This window comes from Mixophyes fleayi, chromosome 6, assembly GCF_038048845.1.
Source record: "Mixophyes fleayi isolate aMixFle1 chromosome 6, aMixFle1.hap1, whole genome shotgun sequence".
NCBI lineage: Eukaryota > Metazoa > Chordata > Amphibia > Anura > Limnodynastidae > Mixophyes > Mixophyes fleayi.
The window spans coordinates 194,785,031-194,805,288 of record NC_134407.1 but is presented as its reverse complement, the minus strand read 5'-3'; the positions used below and the strand labels follow the sequence as shown (position 1 = coordinate 194,805,288).

Genomic DNA, 20,258 nt, shown 5'->3' with positions numbered 1-20,258 from the left:
AAAAATAATACAAATTCATCTGCGATATTAAATCCAGAAATTCACCAGTAACAGAAATGATGGGACATTATTTAAAAATTGTATTGCTGTTAATTTGTTCCAATGATTGTTCCCTCCTAATATCAGGGAAGCAGGATATCATTCTTCATGATAAATTTCCCATTGTACAGATGGTGTCCATGTCTCATACTTAATTTTATATCAGAAGACCAATACATGAGTGTGCACCCTGCCTACTAAATTTACCGGGACACCATTTGACCTGAAGTTTGCTCTGCCATAAAAATTTCCACATACTTTTTTATAAGTCTCAAATAAGATAAACAGTTAAACTTATGTCAATGTGTTATGTTAATTTTTGCTCATCAGAGGTTTAAATTATGGGAGAATATTCATTGGGATGAAAAAAGGAGAAAGTAATGGAACATGGGAACAATTAAATGGAACAACACCAGGGTAATTGTCAGAGGCCTGGTGACAACTCAACGGCAGTTCATAAATCTGCTAAAAAATTGGTGTTCTAGGCAATCATTTCTGCAGCCAGCACCTTATATCAGTAATTCACCCTTGGACAGTTCTGTTTGTTCAATAAGCATTTCAGATTTATTGCAGCCAATAAATTGATGCAATAGTGATCACTGTCTATAATTGGCTGCAAATCCTAAATACAATGGAGACAGAGAAGGGGCAGACACAGTGGCGGAACTAACATTAGTGGGGCAGGTGCTGTGCATGGGGCCCATGGAGTTAATGGGGCCTGCTTTATGGCAGATGCAGAGGGTGAGGGGCCCCGGTTTCCTTCTCCCTGCACCGGGGCCCACAGCTCACTAGTTCTACCTTTGGGCAGACGTGAGACAAAGGCTAGTCAGAGGGTCCTGCTCCTGACAGCTTGCAATCTAGAGGTTATAAAATAATATTGGAAAGGATTACCTGTGGGAGGTTACGGATGTCTGTCCCATACTCGTCAATCTCTCTCTGCAGGATATTGTGTTCTGCGATCTGACGTTCCACTTCCGCCAGGCTGGGTCCATATTGAGTCCCATCTATTTGTTTCTGGAAAGAGCACACATGGGAAACTAAACATGTAGTCATAAAATATGCGTGATGTACAGCTGTCATTGTTGACAAGCTGACAGCTAATTTGCTGTCCATAATTGAGGTGGGTGCCGACTGCCTACACAAGTTCTCATCCAGCATTTAATGGACACTACTGTAACATTTCCATATGTACCCTCTTGGTGTCAAGGATCTGCGGCCAGTTGACTTTTGGCTCCGGAGGCGCTATATTATATTTCTCATACACCTCTCTGTAATCTGCACACTCAGCACTTAGACGCTCATGCAGGTGGCGAATGCTGGGGACAAAAGGTGAAAAAGAGGATTGGTATTTGCAGGCAGCACAGAACCCAAAGAAGTTACTTTACTATACTTAAGATACATTTCCCATGCTGTATCTCCCACTTGACTATCCATCCACCTTTCTGCAACTTTCACTGTATTTATCATATTTATCGTCTCGTCAGCATTCTCTGCGTCACAACATGTTTGCAGCCTACACATCTCCCGGTAGTGGATACTCTTTAGCAGACCAGCGTTTCTCTAGCCCACTTACTCCTTCTCTATTTCTTCAGCCTGAGGGTGTCCGTATTTCTTGGCTTTGTCCACGTCTAGGAAAAGGTCTTTTAGCAGAAGCTCAGATTCTTTCAGGGACTTCGCATTCTCTTGTTGGTGCACAAAGGTTTTCTTCAAAGTGTAATTACCAGTGTCCTAAAACAAAGAAGAGATTAAATATAGGGAGGCTGGGAAGGAGAGACTGGGGTAGTAACCGTCCACAGAACTACAGTTGGGTAAAGAGAGAGGGAAAGTGGGTAGCTAGGAGACTTATGCCCACCACTATAGGTCAATAATGTCTTCAAGCTATCTCCTTGAAGACTATTATTGACCTATATTATTACTTTCTCCATTTGTAAAGGAATACATATTTACACAGACACAATTTTAAGTAGATGTAATTACGTTAGTGTATTGGAATCGCTCAGGATCTCACTCGGCTGATATGAATCGAAAGGAAGATTTTGATGCTTTTAAATGATCAAATTTAAAATTTATACAAGCTGCCCGGGAACATCTCGTTTATATAAAAAGCAGCACACAGTAGTAAGGGAGAATGAGTAGCGTTAAAGTTGCTTACTGCTAACCAATCACTTATGCTGGAGACAACAGTATGAATCCCAGAGCCAGAACCTTGTAAAAATAGATGTGCTATATAAGACATAGCAACTTTATGTAACAAAGAAATCGGATAGAAAACTGAGCCTTGTGAGTATAAAACATTTGTGAGTGTATCTATAGAAGGAATGCAACAGAGAAAAATTAATAGAACTACTGCAAACAGCAAGTGACTTCCTACGTTGAAAAATGTCGGCTTTAAGAGCAGCTTATTTATAATGCCTGAGTGTAAGGGAAATTTAATTTCCTCTGACAACCACAACCATGACTCTCTTCATCAGGGTGGTTAGTGGTGCCTGGGGCAACATTCTTCTAGATATTTCTAATTTAATTGGTGTATACAAAAAAAAACCTTGCAAACTTTTATCTAGGAGATATAAAAAATTAATTTAATTCAAGTCTTGCAACTGCGTGTCCTGAAACAATTAAAGCGTATATTTACACGTCTTGATGCGGGCACATTCTGGCACACAATTTTGAATTGCACTTAGTAAGAAACATGCAACTTAAAATAACCATGTAAGAGCACAATTTTTGCGCCACGCATTTTAGTTACACGTTTTGGATGTGAATGCATCGATCTCTAAATGAACCCCACATTATTTTTTCAGTCCCACTAGGTTGACTGAGATTTGGGAATTTAAGTAATTGTCCCCACCTGCTTCAACTTCTGGTGAGTCTCCAAGATATTCCTTTCCACCTGGTCGGCATTTTTCTGCATGCGAGAGATCAACAAAGCCAGTTCATTGGCAGTCGCCCTATGGGACAAAGAGAGGTCACAGTTAAATATTAAACAGAGCTGTGTAAAAAAGTAACTCTATTTGTACCTATGCCTCCTTTGATTTTAATATAAATAAGTAACAAATAGATGCAGAGTAATAAATATATGCAGAACATATTCATTTTGTTACTTTGCACACTGTGATAGGATTGAGCCATCTAAACGTTCCTAATCAACATACAAGCAAACAATAATGATAAGGAAAATAAGATGGGATGAGTGTAGTGTTACAAAATATTTTCTCAACCATTGTGTCAGTACATGGCAACAACCTTAAACTTAACTCCAAAATATCACTTACGTACAGTTTAATTGCTCATAGAAAGACTAAAGGTTATTCAATCATCAAATAACTATTTGCCACCTATTCACCTAGAGTGTACACACATACTTAATGCAAAATGTACGTTGGTATATTTACTAAACTGTGGGTTTGAAACAGTGGAGATGTTGCCTATAGCAACCAATCGGATTCTAGCTTTCATTTATTTAGTGCATTTTACAAAATGACAGCTAGAATCTGATTGGTTGCTATAGGCAACATCTCCACTTTTTCAAACCCACAGCTTGATAAATTTACCTACTCACAATTTGGGAGTCTCCCGGACGTTCCGGTAGAGTGAACAAGTATAAATAAGACACATCTCTAGGGTCTATGCCTCACTTACATACGCACCCCCTTAATGTTAATAAGTTGCATTTACACATCTCTGTTCTGCCTCTCCAGGTGTAAGGGGTCACAGAAATGTCTGGGAGAGTCCTGAATATATAGGACTTATCACAGACTCCAGGGGGAGCAGTGTTACCCCCCCCCCCACATCTATCCCACTTCTTTTGCCAAAGTGGGGGAGGGGCCTAATTGCCCAATTCACAGTGAATCGCATCCTAGCCAAGCTCCCGGCTGTGTTGTCCAGCGAATCGTGGCGTTTGAGCTGTGGGGGCGGGACCAAATGACCTGGCCACATACCCCACACTCGGTACCACATCTCCCCTCTGAGTATGAGTAAAACAAAGCAGAATGTTACACCAACTCTAAATCAGGCCCTAACTTCTCTTGGAGGGATGCTAAGTGTGAGGACCATGACTATGGCTGTAGTACCTGATCAGTCGGTCATTGGAGACTATTACAAGAGCTTAGAGAGGTAGTTGAGCAGTCTGATCCTGCCTATACCCGAGGCGATGAGTTTTTTGAGCACCTTAAATATTTTAGGATTTGAGCAATGACTAATACAGATCTTCTGGAATTTCCTATCAAATAAATGTAGACACAAAATCCAACTTAAGAAGTTCTTAAGGTGTCTTAATGCGCTGGAAGCTGGAACGAGTTCAACCCAAAGTACCAACCCCTTTTTAAAGTACACAATGCTAATATATTAGCTGGAGCCAAGAAAGACTCTAAATAATCTAAACACCTGACTGCCGTAGCACCACATCCCTCCTACAATTATGGATAGATTGTTTTTGACTTTTGGATGCATTATCTTTCGATTCATTTAGTAATTTTTTTGCAATCTCATCTCACAGTCCAGAAAGTTATTTGTTATTTGTTCATTTCAGTCACCAATATATATATATATATATATATATATATATATGTGTGTGTGTTTTGTTAAATATTAGGACAGAAAGAGTGAAGGTTATATTTCCTCAAATGTGACCGCATGCTGACATCCGACATGTCAGGACATCCCCGATCAGCCAGGTGTTCTAGCTGTGTATGTGGGATTCTATAAATATCCTTTCTTAACTGTTTAACTGAACTCTGACAGCATACAACAACATTTTTTATGAAAATGGAAATAAAAAGGGGTTACTTTTAAGTTTAGCTGTAGATGTTACCTACATGTGGAGATGCCCAGGTCCAGGTGGTATAAAACAACCTTATGGAGCAGTGCTCTGTGTTATAAGGTCTAAAAACTGCCCCTTAAGGGACTAGACAGTGACCCATCGGACGTCATCAGCTTCCTGCTCTGACAACATACGACCAAGCAGCCCATTCACACTATGTGCCATAGTGTCATTGGTTGGTGATATATTCATAATCAGCCTAGTTAATGTAGCCTAGTTTTATTTATTTTTTATATATCAGCTGTTTTTTTTGTCTCTGGAGACTTTTAATCATGACTCAACCTCTTAGAGGCCTTTTAAATGTTACATTTCAAATATCATTTCTCAATTCATTTCACGCATTTCGACATCTTTTTTTTACATCTATTTATAAAACCTGAAAACGCTCAAACGGGAAAGTAATTAAGGTAGTAAAACACTGCCTATAAACCCCAAAAACAGTGTAAAGATTTCAACGGCATAAACTGTGCGATATTGCAGCGTCAGTATAATAACACAGAGGTAACATAAAAATAAGGAAGATCTGTAAGCCATTCTATCATTCTAAAGGGGAGGAGCTATAACATCCATTTAATTTCTAAATTAATTCAAACCGCTGACAGTAACCACACCGCTGAACGTTAATGTTAGTTTCAACACAGCCCTGCTTGGTCATTTTTACAAATATGCACAAGTACGGTGCATTTGCACAGTTTATGACTCGTGATGTGCTCGCCAGTCATGGACTATCCTGTGTACTTACTGTGTGCAATAAACTCTTATATCGTTAATAGTTTAAACTTTCAAATCCATAACTAGACCATTTCACATGATCATACTAAAAGCATATTTGATACTACACCTACCCAACATAACCATAATATCCCACATGACCATAATACAATTAACTGACATTCTCTTAAAACAAATATAAGGGGAACCGCCAAATACCTTATAGCTCTGAACTGGAAAAGCATTTCCCACCCATTACTTCCCGCCCTTAAAAAGCAGATTTGGCACGTTGCAGCCATGGAAGAAATCACCTATTACCACGACAGAGGCCATGTATTTAACCAAGTCTGGGCCCTCTGGCTCTTTGCAGAACGTACGTTCCTATCCCGACCTACTACACAACCCATGTGCGGCGAATGATACCTCCTTTACTATAATCCACCCACATTCTCCTAGGCTACCTATATGCTGTGTGCCCACCGAGTCAACATACCACCCTACTTTGTGGTCCCCCTCCCTCCCTGTTCCAACCCTGCCCCCCCGCCACACATCCTTCTACCACTGTAGTCCACTATACCACCACTGCTTGTAAAGTGCTAAAAATTGGTCATTTACTATTGTTCACCATGATGCCTCACTTATCTGCTATGTACATTGAGTATGTGTTTGCCTAGGACTCTCCATGGCGATTTCTATGTAATACTTGCATTCTTCCCTGTTTTTGCCATACTTATACTGTTACGTTCCTTGTATAATTTTGACTGATCACTCAAAATAAAAAATTGTAAAAAAACAAACAAATATAAGACCTTATACCTACCCAATATGACAAACCCACCAGACATGATCCCAATACACTCTCTACAGTCATAGAACAATACACCTACCCAAAATGACATGACCACTGGACATCATCGTAATATAATTTTATTACAGTATATTCAGACAAAGGATACTACACCTACCCAGCCTATCTTGGAAGGCAATACAGTGTTTATATACAATAAAAGGCAGAATGTGGCTGTATAATAGAGATGAGCGGGCTCGGATTCCGCTAATCCGAGCCCATCCGAACAGTGCGGATCCGAACGGGATCCGAGCACTGTTCGGATATTTGCGGCGGGCAAAAAAATGAAAACGAGGCTCTGTCGTCCAAGTCTCGCATCGAATCTCGCGAGGGGTGGGAGGGAGGGCCTAGAACAATTCCATCTTGTACCTCTTTTTTTGGCATTATGTGCTCAAGCTACCTCGGTGCAACCTTTTGGCCTAAAAACAATATTGTGAGGTGTTCAGAATAGACTGGAAATTAGTGGAAATGATTGTTATTGAATGTTATTGAGGTTAATAATAGCGTAGGAGTGAAAAAAAACCCACAAAACTGGTTTTTAGCACTTTTTATGTTTTTTTCAAAATAAATCCGAATCCAAAACCTTAAATCCGAACCAAAACCTTTTGGCAGGTGTTTTGCGAAACAAATCCAAAACACGAGACACCAAAAGTGGCCGGTGCACATCCCTACTATATAATGGAAAGATATATGAAGTAAAGGTCAGCGTATTTAATCTATTGAGCATTTTCTTGCTTTCAGAGCAGTGACAGGTTGGGGTGAGGGGAGGGGGCAGTGGGCTACCTTGGGCGGGGTTAATGGGCTGCCTGTATTTTTTCTTTTAAAATGTTCCTTATAGGCTGCTAAGCTGCGTCTCGCCCTCCAGGCTAAAATTTGCCAACCAACCCCTGGTTCAGAGCAATGAATGCTGGAAGCACTCAGAGGGATACAGGCTGCGGAACAGTGCATGACCTTAGAATACAGCGGGACACTGGAAGATTATTAGCTCTGGGGGAAAAGTGAGGCTGCAACATGTTTATTGTAGTCAATAGCGCAAAAAGGGTGTGATCACAGGCTGGGCTAGTGACTGTCAAGTTAGATGACACATATTTAGTGAGTTTTGGTTCAAACCCTTAAAGATCAAGTCTCAGTTTACCAGCCACACCCTGACCTGCCCTGCATAGCAGTGGTGAGGTGTCTAAAATCAAAATCATTTAATACAGGTACATTTAACTCCCAGGAATCCATTGCTGCTAGCAGAGAGGCAGATAACTGGGTAACATGTAAACCAGTGAATCTGTCTAATTAAATATTGTCTAATTTCATGTCATTGCTAAAAAGGTTGGTTGTTCAAAATAATGAAAAATACATTTCACAAAAATTTTTTTTTTTTTTAAAAAAAAAATAACAATCAATTAAAGAGTCAAGAGATGCATATGCACAGCATAGTCCATTAAGGCAGTGTTGGCTATTTACTAATAATGTGAAAAGTGCAAATGCGCAGTATCCCAATCAGCCACAAATGTTGATTGATCTAGTGCAAGTGCATTAAAATCAGACGTCTGGTTGCTTTGGGTTACTGCACCTCTGAAATAATCTAGGGCCCGATTCATTAAGGATCTTAAATGAAGAGGATCCTTATTTCAGTCTCCTGGACAAAACCATGTTACAATGGAAAGGGTGCAAATGAGTGTTCTGTTTTGCACACAAGTTAAGTACTGACTGTTTTTTCATGTAACACACACATATCAACTTTAAATTTCAGTGTACAAATAAGCTATCAAGTTTTTGTGTGTTACATGAAAAAACAGTTAGTGTTAACCCTTGTGCAAAACAGAACACACATTTGCACCGCCTTCCATTGTAACATGGTTTTGTCCAGGAGACTGAAATAAGGATCCTCTTCATTCAAGATCCTTAATGAATCAGGCCCCTAGTGAGGGGCTCAACGTGACTCGATGTGTCTCAGGAACAGTCCACGAAGACACATGGCGTCTGAGTTTTTACAGAAATTTCCGCAAATTTTTCCCCTCGTCCCATAGATGTGCACAACTAGAGGCGATGTTCAGAGGCGCCTCACACCAAATTAAATCTGCCCCTAAATATCCCTCAGGATGGGCTGACCAGCATGTGCTCTTGCTGAAATGAACGTTAGCTTAGTGCAGTGTTGGCTAACCTGTGACACTCCAGGTGTTGTGGAACTACAAGTCCCAGCATACCCTTCCAGCAATAAGCTGCTATATATTGGCAAAGCATGCCGGGACTTGTAGTTTCACAACACCTGGAGTGTCACAGGTTAGCCAAGCCTGGCTTAGTGCTTTCAGGTTTCTCCATGTCATAGGAATGCACACACTATGGACAGCTAGCTGCCCAAATTAATAACCCAGACAGCCCAGGAAGTCAGACCACATGCAGGCTGCATTTACCATATAGGCAACCTAAGCATAGGCCTGTTCAGGTGGAAGCATACAAAATGTTTTCTTTTATAGATATTTGGTTTTTCCCAGACATCTGATTTTTCCCATTAAAATAATTAAGGGACGGTGTTGAGTACAGGGGCATAAGCATGTGGACTTCATTATTACTAATTTGGGGTGCCCTCAATCACAATGGGCCTGATTTATTAAGGAAAGTTAATCAAAAGTAAGTAAGTAAGGCAAACCATGTTGCATTGGAGGGGGAGGTAAATTTAAAATGTGATGGCAGATTTATATTTAGGATAGGGCATGTCCTAGATCAACTTTAAATTTCAGTGTACAAATAAGCTATTGAGTGTTTGTGTGCTGCATGAAAAAAAAACAGACAGTTTTTTTCTTATGTGCAAAGTAATAAACTAATTTGCACCCCTTGCATTGCAACATGGTTTTGTCCAAAAATTTTGAGCAAGAAAACTTACTCAATTTTTTGCTTAACTTTCCTTAATGCATCAGGCCCAATGTCTAGAAGTGTCAAGAAACAACTCTGCCGTCCAATACAATATAAGTACTGTTTTCTTAAGGGAAATCCATAGGACACCATGTAAAAGCTGGTTGACATGATTATTGTAGACTGAATTAATTGATCATTGTTTTCAGGTGGAAAATAATATTCACTATCTATTATTTATATTGTAATGTATCATTTATAATAAAATGAAAGGACTGCATTGGGAGTTTTTGAAACCCTTCAAATCAGACCAACAAGCAGACTAGTTCCATTGTAGTTTAAAGCCCACTGTTCCTCAGGGAACTGATCAAGTACTACAAATATTTAACTGAACTATGTGGCAACCTGAACTAGATGTGTGCTGCGTTTTGTCCAGCAGCTAAACTGCACAGCATATTCTACATTCCTTGTCAATTTCTAGCTGAAGAACCACTTGAGTAAACTTGTTCAAGAAAAAATAAAAAAGCATTGCAACCTATAGACCACGTATTTACGTTTGTAAAATATCATGGATTGTAAAAACAGTCATCTAAAGGTGGTGCCAGGGGAGTCACCTGCAATCAATACTGCACATTATTTATGTGGCAATACTTCTCCCCTCTGTAGGCCCCCTCTGCTCTTCTACAGAAGGGGAATTCTCCATCCACGGTGGCTCAGTGGTTAGCACTTATGCCTCACAGCACTGGGGTCATGAGTTCAATTCTCGACCATGGCCTTATCTGTGTGGAGCTTGTATATTCTCCCTGTGGTTTCCTGCGGGTGCTCCAGCTTCCTCCCACACTCCAAAAACATACTAGTAGGTTAATTGGCTGCTATCACAATTGACCCTAGTCTCTCTCTCTCTCTGTGTGTGCATGTTAGGGAACTTGGACTGTAAGCTCCAATGGAGCAGGGACTGATGTGAATGAGTTCTCTGTACAGCGCTGCAGAATCAGCGGTGCTATATAAATAAATGGTGATGATGATGATCCACTACCGGGTGGGGCAAAAGTAACAGACGGAGAAGCATAATCGGATTCGCTGTGCCCCATAGCCGTCATACCCTCTAAGATGTCTATAGTACTGCCCCTGATTGGTGCCACTTACTGTAGCACTGTTCACTGTCAATTGAAAATGTAATTGAAAATACCCATTTATATTATTCTCTGTATTGCACCATCCCAACTGAGGAATCTGTGTTAAACACACCCTGAGAAAACATTTTTTAATTGGCGATAAAACACAACATTCCCATGTTTGTCAGCATGTTAAATCCAGTTGACCCAGAAAGTCTGAAGACCAACACTCAAACACTGTTTCTTTGACTACCACCCAAATCATGGTTAATGTCAAAAGTATGCAACCAGCAGGTCTGTTGTGGAACCACAAGTCTCAGCACGGCAGTGCAGCCTCTAGTTTCACAGGAGCTGAAGAGCCAGTGGTTGCCTTAGGCTGTACTCTGAGCTACCACCTTTGCAGGGCAGTGTCGCCCATTATCACACTAACATACATGACAAGATTATGTAATCTATAAGCCCTTTACTTTTAATGCTCCACTCACAGTATAGAACAGTTGAGCATCACACTATAAAACAAAGAGCACATTCATAGGAAAATCATGTCAAATGCAAAAATTCAAAGCCACATGAGGAGAGAAGTCTGTGTCCTGGTGAGCTTGCAATCTAATAATACAGCTGCGGTTAATGCCATTAGCCTGTACTGGTGGCATCCATCACACATGAACAGGATAATAATATCACTAGGGCTCTGTGAGGCCTGAATACAGTGACAAAAATAAAAAAAAAAAAAAAATCTGGGTTGGAGCGTCTGTAAGAGGTTGGAAATGACATATTGGGTGGGTGTTGCTGACTTTGATTCATTGTCTACCTGTTAATCAGGTTTTTCATGGCGTACTGTCACCGCCTTAAATTAGTGTCACCTTTTTAGCCCCATATAGACAACACCCCAATACTGGCCTGAATCATAGGAACTGTGGAGAATTTAACCCCTCTGTTTCCAGTATTGAAAACACAACGAGTTGCAGGATGTTCCCTGTGAAAATGGTTAAATGATTCTGTGTTTGAAGTCAGAACCTTCATGCAGGCTCTTGTTATCTCTTGCAGTGAAATGTTATGTCGAGCCAATGTAGCTAAATAAAATGTATATCTCATTTAGATGTAATTAAATATCTACCTCTGATATAAAAAAAATAAAAGCAAATTGAAAAAAACATTACGTGACTTCCCAATTCAATTAAAAGTATTGGCTTTCTGAACTGAATATTAAAATTAGGGAAACATGTCAATAAAATGAATATGAAATTCCAGGCAGAGAGCAATATTAGAAATAGTCATTGGTGAGCAGTACCAAGCACAGGGGGAAAAAATCCTAAATTACCTTATTAATAGTGTAATCATTAATGGAGAATACATGCCTCTTTTTAAAATACCATTGGAAGATACATGATACAGCAACACTGTGTCCCCTCGAACTATCCCTTCACAACCATTATTGCATAATAATATTTAGATTTCCACCCTCCTCTCTCCCGAACTCACTTGCTGTACTTTGAAGGAGACTTCGTAGGTGACTTGCTCTGTCCCTTGAACATGGTGCCGTTTCTCCCCCTCGCTGTTCCCTCTCTGTGGTTCCTGAGCCTCTGTCCTAGTGTACGTTGCACCTGAAAATTTGACAGTGACAAGCTGAGGAACAAGAGGGTGGTAAGACAGGACAGCAGAGGAGGCGGACTCCTCCCAAAATGTTCTAGTTTGCGCGAAGGGACCTGAGTATGAAAAAACAGAAGAGTATATAACCTGTTAAACCAGTTGTGTAGGACAGAGAGGAGATATACTGACGGCCTGTCCCCACCCAGGGAGAGTGTCCCATTTTAAGAGCATACTTGTCAGTAGTCTTTAATGTTTCTTAGGAAGGGAGGAAACTTATTCTGTTATCTCTGGGACTGAAAATTTTTAAAGAGGGCTTATTAAGCAATAATGCAGAGAAACATAAAAAACATAATTTGCTAATCACCAGATATGGGCATCTGTGCAACTGCGGAATACATATGTATATGTCTACGTTTTGCTTTGGTCATTGGCTGGGCTGGGAGGCAGGGGGGTATGCCGGTCCACAGGGCCATCTTAACAACATTATGGGCCCCCGGGCAAAGCAGTGCACTGGAACCCCTACCTACACAACCATTTACAGGAATATAATTGTAAAATATCGATAAAATTAATCTTATATTTATTGTTACCCGCAACAAAATCAGTGTTTAAACATTAAAAAAACATGCTGCTTTTGCTCCCCTTTCTGTCTCCCCTATTACACACTCTTTTTTTTCTTTCTTTTTCTTAATTACTTCTGTGCCCTGCCTATGGGGCCCCTATGCCTGTGGGTCCCCCCAGGCAATTGCCCGGCGTGCCCAATCGGAAAGACGGCCCTGCCGGTCCAATCCCATAGTGGACTACCTGCATTTTTTCCCTTTAAAATGTTCCTAATAGGCTGCTGAGCCGAGTCTCGCCACTCGGGCCAAGATTTGCCAGCCAGCCCCTGGTCAGGGACTCATTGAAAACACATTGCAAGACCATTTTTGGGTTTGTGGGCCAAGATGGAAATGCTTTACTGCAAAGTGCCCTGCGTAGCAAGCGAATAGAAAGGAGTTCACCTTGAACCGTGTTAACTTAGTAGTGAATACATTATGCTCTCTCCTAGCACGCAGAACAGGAAAGATAATCTTGTTGTAGAAACTTGAAAGCCGTTTCTGTTAATCTACCCATAGCCACGAGCAACTAGTCATATTCTGGCAATGTTCTCCTGGGGTGGGCTTGTCCATACAGGCAGCTTATTGTCAATTACCAACATGCTGCCAACAGCAGTGAGGAGAGCGTCACCTGATAGTGACAGACATCAGGGGGACCCAATGGATCACATGGAAATATACTGTAAGTAAAGTTACAGGATTCATATTTAACATGTGGAATTCCAACCAAAGTTTTCAGTTTTGTGTGGAGTCGAGTGATGTATATATTTGGAATCCGGTGATTCCTGGGAAATATTCCACATTATTCCCTCATCTAATCTAATCAAGGTGAGTATTTTAAGTACAAATTTAATCTACGTAAGGTTTCATTATACAAATGACACTATGAGGCAAATGTATCAATCGACGGTTCTCTAAAACCGGCAATTTTTCTTCAATATTTAAAACAGCAATTAAACTAAACCCACTGGACTTTGCCGTTAATAAAATCGCCATTTTAAATAATGCGGACAAAAGGGCAAAAATCAGCATTTTTAGAGAACCGCCGATTGATACATTTACTACTATGTTTCAATTTAGGAATATTTTAGGTTCATCTGGTTAAAATTGAGGGCTAGGGGGGCGGCATTTGTCTTTCTCGCCCCAGGCCCTAGAATTCTAAGTTACGGCTTGAGTCCATCCTGCCTTGCGGCGGTTCTTGGTGAATACCGGGGAATCCGTTAGATTCTGCACCTCTTGGCCTGCCAGCATTAATTAGGATTAGTACCTAGGTCCTCTGCTTCTGGATGGTAACAGTTTGCTCTGACCCAAAAATGGACAGCGCAGAGAATCCTCCTAGAAATCTGCTGGAACATTTGGTAGGAAGAGTTGACAAACTTGAAACAAATCAACAGCAGTTGCTGAAATTTCTTCAGGGTCTGTCTGACCGGATTGACACTCTCCAGAATACTCTTGTAGCATCTGGCTCTACTTGCTCTGCTCCAGAATTTGTAGCTACCACATCTTAGGCAGCTAGATCCAATTACGCATACCCAATCCTTCCAAGTTCGATGGGGATCCCAAGCTTTGCAGAGGATTTCTGAATCAATACACCATTCGAGCTTCTTCCTGACAATTTCCCTTCTGAGAAAGCCAAAGTCGCTTATATTATATCTCTTCTTTCGGGACTAGCCCTAGCCTGGGCATCTCCTCTCTGGGAGAGGAATGACCCTGTTCCTTATAATTATGCCGAATTCTTATCCACTTTTAAGAAAATTTTTGACGAGCCTGGAAGAGTTTCTAATGCAGCCACTGGGATTCCACGTCTGCGGTAAGGTTCTCAGATGGTTGGTCAGCACGCAGTTCAATTCAGGACTATGGCCTCTGAGCTCCGTTGGAACAACGAAGCTTTAACTACAACTTTTTGGAAGGGTTTGTCCGACCGAAAAAAAGATGAATTGGCTTCTAGAGAACTTCCTACCAGTGTTGATGATCTTATCTCCTTGTGTATTATGGTGGACTTGAGAAAGAACAGTCTAGGTGTAGTACCCTCCGCCTTGCACCTCATCTTCAGGCTCCATCTTCCCCTGAAGAAGAGCCCATGCAGCTGGGTAGAGCACATCTGACTTCTGAGGAAAGGGAACACAGGTTCAAGAACAAACTCTGTATTGCAGTGGGGACGGTCATCACTTGAGTTCTTGTCCTTTACGTCCGGGAAACGACAAGGCCTAACGAAACAAGGAGAGGTCCCTTTGGATCTAAATTGTTCCTCTCTCTCCAGCCCTCAGACTGAAGATACAATTCTTTTTCCTGTGTCCCTAGTTCTTGGGTCTCTACCCATACACCTCCATGCTCTTGTGGATTCGGGTGCAGAGGGCAATTTTATTTCAGCCTCTATAGTGAACCAATTCTCCATTCAGAAGGTCCCGTTAGATCGACATATTCGTCTCACTGCGATTGATGGAAGCAGGATCATTGACGGTATAATTCTAAATCAGACCGTTCCTCCTGTCCTTCAAGTTGGGGTCTTACACAAGGAAAAAATATCACTTCTGGTGATTCCGAAGGCCATCAATTCGCTGATTCTTGGTCTGCCTTGGCTTTGCCTCCATTCTCCTCATCTGGTTTGGCGTACAGCTCAGGTTCTCTCCTAGAGTGCATATTGTCATGCCCATTGCCTGACTGAGTTGGTTCCTTTACGCTCTTCATAACCTGTTCCTTCCCTTCCTCTGCAATACCAGGGTTATGCTGATGTCCTTTGTGAACAGGAGGCAACCAGACTTCCTCCTCATCGAGTTTGGGACTGATCTTCTCCCAGGGAGTCCCATTCCCCGTGAACATGTTTACCCCTTATCTCTTCCAGAATCTAAGGCCATGTCCGAATATATTCAAGAAAATCTTAAAAGAGGGTTAATTTGGAAGTCAACTTCTCCTGCAGGAGCGGGATTCTCTTTTGTAAAAAATAAGGATGGGGGCCTTCGTCCTTGCATAGATTTTTGAGGTCCTAATGCCATCATCATTAACAATCGTTATCCACTACCATTAATTTTCAAGCTTTTTAACCGCATAAAAGGGGCTACCATTTTTTCTAAACTGGATTTACGAGGGGCTTTCAATCTCATCCGTATTAAAAAAGGGGATGAATGGAAGATGGCCTTTAATACTCGTGGTGGTCATTTTGAATATCTTGTGATGCCCTTCGGATTGTGCAACGGTCTTCCAAAACTTCATGAATGAGATTTATCAAGACCTTTTATACCAATTTGTAATAGTTTATTTTGATGATATTCTAATTTTTCTCAGGAGACATGTGACAGAAGTGCTCTCCCTCTTCAGAGAGCATTGACTATTTTGTAAACTTGAAAAATGTCTCTTCAAACAGGAACAGTTATCTTTTCTGGGTTACAATATTTCGGCCACAGGACTTCAAATGGATCCTGCCAAAGTGAAAGCCATTTCTGATTGGCCACAACCTACTAGGCTGAAGGCCATTCAATGCCTTTTGGGCTTCTCTAATTATTACAGACAATTTATTAAGAGCTACTCTTCCATCATTGCGCCCATCACAGCACTGACCAGAAAATCAGCCAATACCAAACTTTGGACTCCAGAAACTATTAAGGCCCTCAAGCAACTCAAAGCTGCCTTTTCTTCAGCACCCATTTTACAGCAACCAGATTGTCTGCAGCCATTTTTCGTGGATGTAGACGCCTCCTCTTATGGTACTGGTGCCATCTTGTCTCAAAGGGACTCAGGGAGAAGACTTCATCCCTGTGGCCTTTTCTCCTGAAAATTTTTACCTGCCGAGAGAAACTATGGAATTGAAGATAAAGAACTATTAGCCTTTAAGATGGCCCTTTCAGATTGGCAGCATTTTTTAGAGGGGGCTTTATTTGTATTTGTTTTGTGTTTTCTAATACTATTGTGGGAGTGAGCTACCCATTGAGGGTCTGCAGCAGCGAAGTAGTATACCTATTAATAGGTTTCTCCATTCCCTATTTCTCTCATATATTAGGCATTATCCCAGTTACCTCCAGTGTGCGCCCTAATCCCTTATGGGATAATTTTTTCTGGCTTTATTTCCTGTAACTTTTTTCACTGACCACAAGAACCTCTTATACTTACAATCTGCACGTTGTTTGAATTCTCTTCAAGCAGGACGGTCACTCTTTTTTTCTCCTGGTTTGACATTAAATTGACATATCGCCCTGGACCCAAGAATAAGAAAGCCGATGCTCTTTCTAGGTCCTTCGATTCTCTGACAGTGAACCTTCTGAAAAGAATAACATAATCTTTGAACCTGAGTGTATTCTGGCAACCACGCCCCTTGTGGAATCCAGTTGTCCCCCTGGGAAGTCTTTCATTCTTCCTCATTTAAGAAGTAAATTGCTTCATTGGGCTCATGCCTCCCTCTTTGCTGGCCATGCTGGTTTTAGGAAGACCTGGGAGCTGCTGTCACATAGCTATTGGTGGCCTTTGTTGTGCAAGGACGTGAAAGCTTTTGTATGTGCTTCAATGGTGTACGCCCAGCATAAAGTTCCTCGAAGAAAACCTTTTTACGCCTCTTATTCCTCTGTCTGTTCCTGAAATTCCTTGGTTGCACTTGTCCATGGACTTTATTAAGGACCTTTCTCCTTCTAAAACTTGTACGTTCATCTGAGTCATCGCTGATCGGTTTTCTAGGGCTGTCCATTTTGTCTCTCTCAAGGGTCTCCCCTTATCTTCTACCTTAGCAGATCTATTTATTAAAGAGTTATTTTGATTTCATGGATGTCCTCTTCACATTGACACATCTTCACATCTGACCGTGGTACATAGTTTGTTTCTAAGTTTTGGAGAGCTTTTTGGGGCAAGTTGGGGATTTAACTTGACTTCTTATCTGCCTACCATCCTCAGTCCAATGGCTTTACCGAAGAACCAATCAGGAAGTAGAGAAATATCTTCGCATGTATGCATCTGCTAATCAAAAGGACTGGGTTGAATTTCTTCAATGGGCAGAATTTGCCCATAATTATCATTTTCATGAGGCTACTCCCAACTCCCCTTTCTTTGTGATGTACGAATGCCATCCTAGACCTCCCACGTTATCCCAAATTCCTAAATCTCCTGTGCCTGCAGTGGTAAAGGATGTAAATATGAGGGAAAGGAGATTTTGGATTCTCATGCATCTAGAGGTGTGGTTCAAATTCTTGTGGATTGGAAAGGTTAGGAGCGTTCATTGGTCAAGGCTTCGGATATATATGTTCGTCGTCTTCTTAAGCAGTTTAACAGAAGATTTCCCAACAAACCCTGTTAGGGTGTTCAGAGTCTACCCTTATGGCGGGAGTACTGTCACGACTTACCTGTGCGCACTCCAACGATGTCTAACGGTGCCGCTGACCGACACTTACGGGTGGTGGCTCACGTGATGACAGCCTGGGGCGGGGGTTTTAAAATCTGTTTCTCTTACCAGCCCTCGTTCCAGCACTGGTCTCATTGCGCCGCTGCTCGGCGCTTCCAGGTGGCGGTTCACGTGACTGAAGGCTGCGGTGTGGGTTTCAAATCTGCAAGGCTATTTAACTGCGTTGTGACACTCGCTCAGTGTCAGAGCAACATTGTTGCTTCTGACTCCTGGTTGTGACTAGCCTGCTTGTTCCTGATTTACCCTCCTGTGTACCAGATCCCAGCCTGTTTGACCACGTTCCTTATTGATCCTCCTGTGTACCAGACCTTTGCCTGTTTGACCTCGCTCCTGCTCGCTCTCTTGTATACCTCGCTACCAGTTTTCACCGCCGTACTACTCCCTGGGGCACTCTAGAGGACTGTGACCTGTGGATTCCCGGCAGCAAAGTCCATCCTGCCTTGCGGAAGTTCTTGGTGAATACCGGGGAATCCGTTAGATTCCGCACCTCTTGGCCTGCCAGCGTTAATCAGGGTTAGTATCTAGGTCCTCTGCTTCTGGATCATAGCAATGCTATGGAAACCCAGAGCTGCTGAGCCTTGTAATAAGTTGCTATGTTGCTGCTGTCCAGCGGCTGGACAGTGGTTAGAAAAAATAAATAAGTTAATTAACAATAAAAAAGTAGTAGCCCAGAAAACGAGTAGGGACCCCAAAATTAAGTTGCTGCTGGGTGGGAGTGTGGAATAATATACCCGGAGATGGTGGGTGACAGTGTTTAAATTGTGGCCCAGCCTAGTGCCATCTGGTGTCAAGTGGGGTGCGAAACAATATAGACAGAAGTTAAAAAGGGGATCCCCAAGCGGTGGCAAAATATACTACCACATTATGATCACTATGTAACATACACCACAAAACCGGGTGCAGTATACTCAGCAGTCGTTACGCCAGACAAGTAAGATAAGTTAGCCACCATGATTTTTGGAGCAACCCACAAAATTGGGTTGACCAATTAAAGTCCGTGGGCTACTCAGTTCTGGGCTGTTTTCTTTTAGTAAAGGAAAAGGACAAACAAGAGAGTTTGCTCCCCACCCCTTTACTAGTTATAATAACCAGCCCCAGCACTGAAAAGAGCAGAGGCTTTTACTACTAGCCACTCTTGTGCAATGGTGTCTCTGTAAACAAGGTGAACCCCCCAAAAGGTGGCAACCAAGCCTGTGTAACAGACGTGGGGTACAAAGAGCCCGTGCCCAATACATTTGTGTTAACCAACTTGGAATGGCACCATGATTTTGGGGTAACCCTCCAAAGGGAATCCTCCAATCACAGCTGCCACCTCTTTAAGGTGCCTTCCCAAATACACAACTAACTGCACAAAATACAAATATACTCCACACACTCATCATTTTTTATCTTCTTTTCAGCAAGTCTTATTTTTCCTCTTATATATAATAGACTCACCTGGTACCAAGGATGGGGGTGTTTTTTCTGGTATTTATTTTCAAGTGGACTACTGTGAATCAAGAAAAAAGATATCCTTTTATAATGTATCTATTGGACTAATCTTGCAGGTAACATGCTTGAAGAATGCAATCTCCGTTCAGCTGTATTTCCCCCTAGAACCAGTCACCTTCTTCCAATCAGTGATAGTGGGAGGTTGCATTAAAAATAAAAATAAATCTATATAACTGTATACATTAGATATACAGTATATTTTCCAATGGATTTTATACACTAAAATTTACATGTGTTACCTTTTCATATTGCATTATTTTTAAAAGTATTATTGCTGTCAAGATTTGACATGTGCATGTACACCAGTAGTGAATTTGTGAATATATGAAGCACTAGTTGACTTCAGAAATAATGATCTCTAAAACCGGATTTGAATAATCTTTTGGGCATTTTTGTGAACTTGTGCTGGATGCTCAGCGCAGCAAAGCCCAGTCCTATCACCCCTAGTTTACAGGTGTAAAATGTAGAAGTAATCTTAGTCTAGCAGGAAGACACACAACTCCCTCCGTTATAGTGTGTTTGCTCTGCATACCTGATCCTGGATGTGGAGCTACTGCACGCTTCCTCCCTCTCCGCCTCCTTCCTCCAGGCCCAGTAAATAAAACACGCAGGTAAGATAGAATTTAGAAAGAATGATTGGTATTCTTTCAGTACACAGGGAATGGGAGTAGTCAGGAGAAGGGTGCGGTATCTCAGGTGAGAGAGAAGTTAAGAACAGAAGGAGGCAGTCTAAATATAGGTGACAGTAAGAGCGTAGCACTGTGACTGTGGGTATTAGCAGAGAGGAAGTGCTACCTGTTCTCCACAACCCTCTCAGTGCCCCAGT

The 20,258-nt window shown here is 41.6% G+C and overlaps 1 protein-coding gene across 1 annotated transcript in view; it reads right to left on the bottom strand.

The window, feature by feature from the left end:
- EVPL (envoplakin) overlaps positions 1-20,047 on the bottom strand; it is a 37,827-nt gene extending 17,780 nt beyond the window's left edge. The window contains exons 1-6 of the mRNA XM_075177802.1: positions 19,965-20,047; positions 11,858-11,979; positions 2,888-2,987; positions 1,613-1,767; positions 1,232-1,355; positions 931-1,053 (exon numbers count right to left, since the gene is read on the bottom strand). Of these exons, the coding sequence (XP_075033903.1) occupies positions 931-1,053; positions 1,232-1,355; positions 1,613-1,767; positions 2,888-2,987; positions 11,858-11,910 (555 nt within the window). The 5' untranslated portion in view covers positions 11,911-11,979; positions 19,965-20,047. The remainder of the gene's footprint in view (positions 1-930; positions 1,054-1,231; positions 1,356-1,612; positions 1,768-2,887; positions 2,988-11,857; positions 11,980-19,964) is intronic.
- Positions 20,048-20,258: the final 211 nt, after the last annotated feature.